The following is a 5,318-nucleotide window of genomic DNA, read 5'->3' as shown; positions in this document are numbered from 1 at the left end:
CTGAAGAATACTGTTACGAGCTTACTTCATGACAAAGACGAGTTGAAGGAAGCTAGGGTACAAATAATTGTGGTGCTAGTTAGCTGGTGCAGTGACTCATTGACCCTACAAATTATTGGAGCGGTAGTTGAAGGAAAGATAGTTGACTAAGAAAGAAGACTGTTAGGGAAAAATCAGGTTTCGAGGACGAAACTTCCAATAAAGAGGGATGGATGTGAAGACCTAGAAATTCCACATGCATGCATGACCACTTCATCTAAATAACTGCATGTAATTCAAATCTCCAGTAAGACTTATCAAGCATACGAGATTGTAACTGTCACTCTCCCTATAATTAAGATAATTTGACCACACTACTCAAGTCAATTCAACTCAACTTTTAAGGCTCAATTTGAATAAGAATGAAGACCATTTGTAACCCTCATATTCACCATTATGATCAGCCATCATGAGGCTATTAAAGGACCATAAAACAAATGTTAATGACCCCAATTAAGAGCCATGAACCCCACCCCACCATAAAGGATCATTAGGGCCATGATAAAGGACTTTTATGACTAATTAGTGGGCAAAAAATGTGTGTCTCTTCAGCAGCTTAAGACCACTATATAAGCACCTCAATATTGAAGGAAAATGGCACACCAAAACACTCCATACCTTCAAGTTTTATAGTTTTATTTTCGAGCAAGAGAAAAAGCTGTGGTTCTCGTGCATTTAAATAGCTGTTTAGTAGAGTCATTCTGCACTAGTTTCAAAACTAGAGTAACTTGTGCAAGTAGTCGAGCAAAGAGTGTTGTCTGAAGTATTGTCTGATTCGAGCCAAAGTTTCACGAAATCACTACCCGGCTTCAAGTAGAAATTCTTTCCAAAGCATTCACTCACATTCTCATGGGATTCAAGATAAGTGTGCTTATGTTTCTGAAGCAATTTTTCATCATATGCTTCATTCGCCATCCTTTATTTTTGTTTCATATCTTTTCTCGTATTTTCTGAAAGTATATTTTTGTATGTATATTTCTTGATATAAAGTTTGCACACTTATACTTCTTCATAAGTGGGATTCTATATATGTTTTTAAAATGATGATGTTCCGGTTTCTGAAAATCCAATCGTACACCTATTATTTCGTGTCTTTGATAAGTATCATATTTACGTTTTAAGAGTTACATTTCAATTGATCGTATTTCATTTGTTCCGTGTCCTCTGAACTATATATATATATATGTTTATTTTGAATGATTCGTTATAATTTGAGGTTTTTGAAACGACACTTTTATGATTTGATTTTGAAGTGGAAAGAAAATATGAAAACCGTTATATGGCCCCTACACGGTGGCTATAAAACCGTTATATGGCACCCTTAGGTGGCTATAAAACCAAAACAATGGCCTTGCCCCTTAGAAAAGTAACATACAGGGGACAGAAAAATAAACCATGAATAATGAAATGAAGTTTCAGTGCCTTCTGTATGTTGACCTTCTGTTTTTCTGGATATGATTTCTTGATCTGTTTCGAATTCTGTTGGTCTAATGTCTCGATTCCTGTTGTGACATGTTTTGCGACATGTCACTTTTGAACTCATATTATATCTATATTTCGATATTCTCTTTTATGATCGACCCCCACTTGCTAAGTGTTTTTCCAAAAACTCATCCATTACTTCCCTGCCCAGATAAGAATGAAGATCAAGTGGATGAGGCTGAACAAGACATGTTTTGGGGCTAGTGATGAAGTTTCAAGAAAATAAGACCTCTAGTATTGTCTTTAATCTGGTTTCCTTTATATTATCTCTTGCACACTCATACTTCGTATTGTAAAGACAATTTTGTTTTATGAAATAGGCTGGTTTTGTCAAGAATTTTACTACGAGACTTGTTGTTTCAATGCTAAATTGTTAAACAACGCCGATATCAACTACGCCCGATTTCGGGGCGTGACAGCGGAATTTTCTTAAGATTTTTTTTTAAAAAATACTATAATCTAGCAAACATACAAGAAATTCCATAATTTATTTTAAAGTTTTCCAAAAACTTGCAAAAGTGTCAAAAATTAGAAAAACAAATGTCTAGCAAACATACAAGAAATATTCTGGAACATTCAGGAAAATTTTCTGCCATCTCAAAACTTTAAAAATTTCGACTTCAAACATAAACATAAAAATTAAAAACAATTTAATAGATTTGAGAAGCTTTATGGTCTTAGATAGACGCCTTCTTATAGCCATCGTCCTCGCCAGACTGCACCAGATCAATCCTCCTCACCTGCATCGTTGAAGTCTTGTAAGCCTAAAGACCCAACAAGTAATACCGAAAATAACAAAGTAAATAACAACTTTCAGGGGTAAATTGTTATCCAAAATGATACTCGAAAATGTGAATATAACAGAAACAATATACTAAGAACAAATAATGTTTGTATAACAATTAAGCAGTATAACGAGTATGTAAATACTGAACAATATGAATGAAACGAATAAGGAAACAGTTATGCAAACCGAGGTCTGTAACAAGTACAGTTTCCTTAAAACAGATTTGTCGCCTCCACAAGATGCTTGAGGATCAACACATACAGACGTCTGTTTTCCAGGATACAACGGAAAAAGCAGTAGCAAACTAAGCACAAATTCACTACTCCGGCGAACTTGAATCGTACATTCACTTTATTACCAAAACTATACGGAGGCCAAATGAAAAGCTAACAATATGAAAATGCAATAGAATTCTTGAGTAAGATCTTGAATATTCAGTGTGTGGATTGAGTAAATGAGCACACTATTTATAAGCTTCAAAAAGCACACCAAGAGTTATAAGATTAATTAACTCAATTAATCTTTCAATTAGCTCAAAATATGGAGAACCAAAAGTCTCAAATTAATTCAAGAATGTGGAGAGCCAAAGGACACTCTCACATTCATGATCCATAATTTTTCATTCAAAAATTTTAATTTAAATAAATTTCCAACAATCCCCCACATGAATGAAAATTTATACGAATTTTGGTGATAAAGCTCTACAGTTGAATCCTGCATAGGATAGGTAGGTGTTACCCTTTGAACCTTCCCTTGTGAAAGCATAGTAATGTACTGGTTGACAGTAGACGCGATGTATTTGAACTGTACATCCATTTGTGTAAATTAAGATATATTTCACACAGGACTCTCCCTGATATAATTCAGTTCTCATGATTGTGTTTTTTTTGGCCATGAACACACGCCTGGTTCTATAAGAGGGTCAAGAATTGAGCCTTGCAATTCCTTCGAAGCGGCCCCACTTCTCTCTCACATAGGTGATTCTATGTTGAATTCCATCAGAATCATTAAAATTCATATGCTTATCCTCAACATTCACCGTTTGCAATAGGAATAAACTAGGGATAACCCCTACAGTGATCTACCAAACCAGTGCGATTAGGTTGTTCCATTGAACCTAGTTCTTGGGATCTCCAGTCAACATAGGTTGGGTTTTCCTTCGCACCAATTTATACCATAGGCTTCAGTCCCATTCCTCTTGAAGATTTTTCAACTAACTCTCTGTTTAACCCTTTGGTTAATGGATCCGCTATATTATCCTTTGAATTTACATAATCAATAGAGATAACTCCAGTTGAGAGTAGTTGTCTAATGGTATTGTGTCTACGATGTATATGTCTAGACTTACCATTATACATCTTGCTTTGTGCCCTTCCGATCGCAGATTGACTATCACAATGAATGCAAATAGCCGGTATAGGTTTCACCCATCCTGGAACATCTTTTAAGAATAGACGCAACCATTCAGCTTCTTGAGCACACTTATCAAGTGCAATAAACTCAGATTCCATCGTGGATCTGGCTATTATAGTTTGTTTAGAAGATACAAATTCACTTGTAGATTTTGAGTCTTTCATATCAGATATCCAATTTGCATCACTGTATCCTTCAATAACAGCAGGATATCTAGTATCATGCAACACATGATCACGAGTGTATCTTAAATACCTTAGAAATCTGATAATTGCTTATCAGTGTTCAGCTCATGGATTACTCGTGAATCTGCTTAATTTTTTTACTGCATAGGCTATGTCTGGTCGTGTACAACTCATTCAGTACATCAGACTTCCAATTACTCGAGAGTATTCTAATTGGGAGATACTCTTACCCCGATTCTTTGATAGATGTTGACTTGTATCTATCGGGGTTCTAGCCAATGCAGAGTCATCCTTATTGAATTTTCCAAGTATTTTGTCCACATAATGTGATTGACTTTGTACCATCCCTTCTGATGTTCTATGGATTTTAATTCCAAGGATGACATCGACTAATCCCAAATCCTTCATGTCGAATTTTGAGTTCAGCAATTTTTTAGTGGATTTGATCATCTTATTATTGCTTTCGATGATAAGCATGTAATCTACATAAAGACATAAAATGACATAGCCACTTTCAGTGTTCTTTACGTATACACATTTGTCACACTCATTGACTTTAAATCCACTGTATAGCATGAATTTATCAAATTTTTTGTGTCATTGTTTTTGTGCTTGCTTTAAGCCATACAAAGACTTCACCAATTTACAAACCTTATTTTCTTGCCCAGGTGCAGAAAATCCCTCAGGTTGTTTCATGTAAATTTCTTCTTCTAAATCTCCATTTAGAAAGGTAGTCTTTACATCCATTTGATATACTTCAAGATTCCGCAATGCGTCAATTGCAAGTATCACTCGAATGGAAGTTATTCTCGTGACTGGAGAATAAGTGTCAAAGTAATCAAGCCCTTCACGTTGACTGTAACCCTTGATTACCAATCTGACTTTATACTTATCTATTGTTCCATCTGATTTCATTTTCCGTTTAAAAATCCATTTATAACCTAGTGGTTTGCTTCCTGGAGGAAGGTCCACTAGTTCCCACGTATGATTTCGCAAAATGGATTATATTTCGGAATTTATAGCCTCTTTCCATTGAGGTCATTCAGATGAATTCACAGTTTCCTTGAAGCTTTGAGGTTCACTTTCCATCATGAAAGTGATGAAATCCGAACCAAATGATTTCTCAGTTCTAGCTCTTTTGCTACGTCTAGGTACAACCTCTTAGTTAACCTCTTGTTCTTTTTCCATTGTCTCATGTAATATTTTGGATGAACTTGGTTCTTTATTAGATTTACAAGGGAACACATGTTCAAAGAACGAAGCATTTCTTGATTCCATTATCTTATTCTTATGAATGTCAGGAATTTGAGATTCATACACAAGGAATCGATAGATGCTACTGTTGTGTGCATATCCTATGAAAATGCAATCAACAGTTTTTGGTCCAATATTTTCCTTTTTCGGAGTAGGTA

The 5,318-nt window shown here is 35.2% G+C and overlaps 1 protein-coding gene across 1 annotated transcript; it reads right to left on the bottom strand.

Moving 5' to 3' along the window:
- Positions 1 to 2,198: 2,198 nt before the first annotated feature.
- Positions 2,199 to 4,821, bottom strand: LOC140873300 (uncharacterized). Its single transcript, XM_073276391.1, has 5 exons — positions 4,535 to 4,821; positions 3,484 to 3,934; positions 3,047 to 3,112; positions 2,495 to 2,575; positions 2,199 to 2,285 (listed from the first exon to the last, which is right to left on the bottom strand). Exons 1-5 carry the CDS (start codon positions 4,819 to 4,821, stop codon positions 2,199 to 2,201), a joined length of 972 nt encoding a protein of 323 aa, XP_073132492.1.
- Positions 4,822 to 5,318: the final 497 nt, after the last annotated feature.

This window comes from Henckelia pumila, chromosome 1 (genome assembly GCF_033568475.1).
Source record: "Henckelia pumila isolate YLH828 chromosome 1, ASM3356847v2, whole genome shotgun sequence".
NCBI lineage: Eukaryota > Viridiplantae > Streptophyta > Magnoliopsida > Lamiales > Gesneriaceae > Henckelia > Henckelia pumila.
This window is presented reverse-complemented; position numbering and strand designations above follow the sequence as displayed.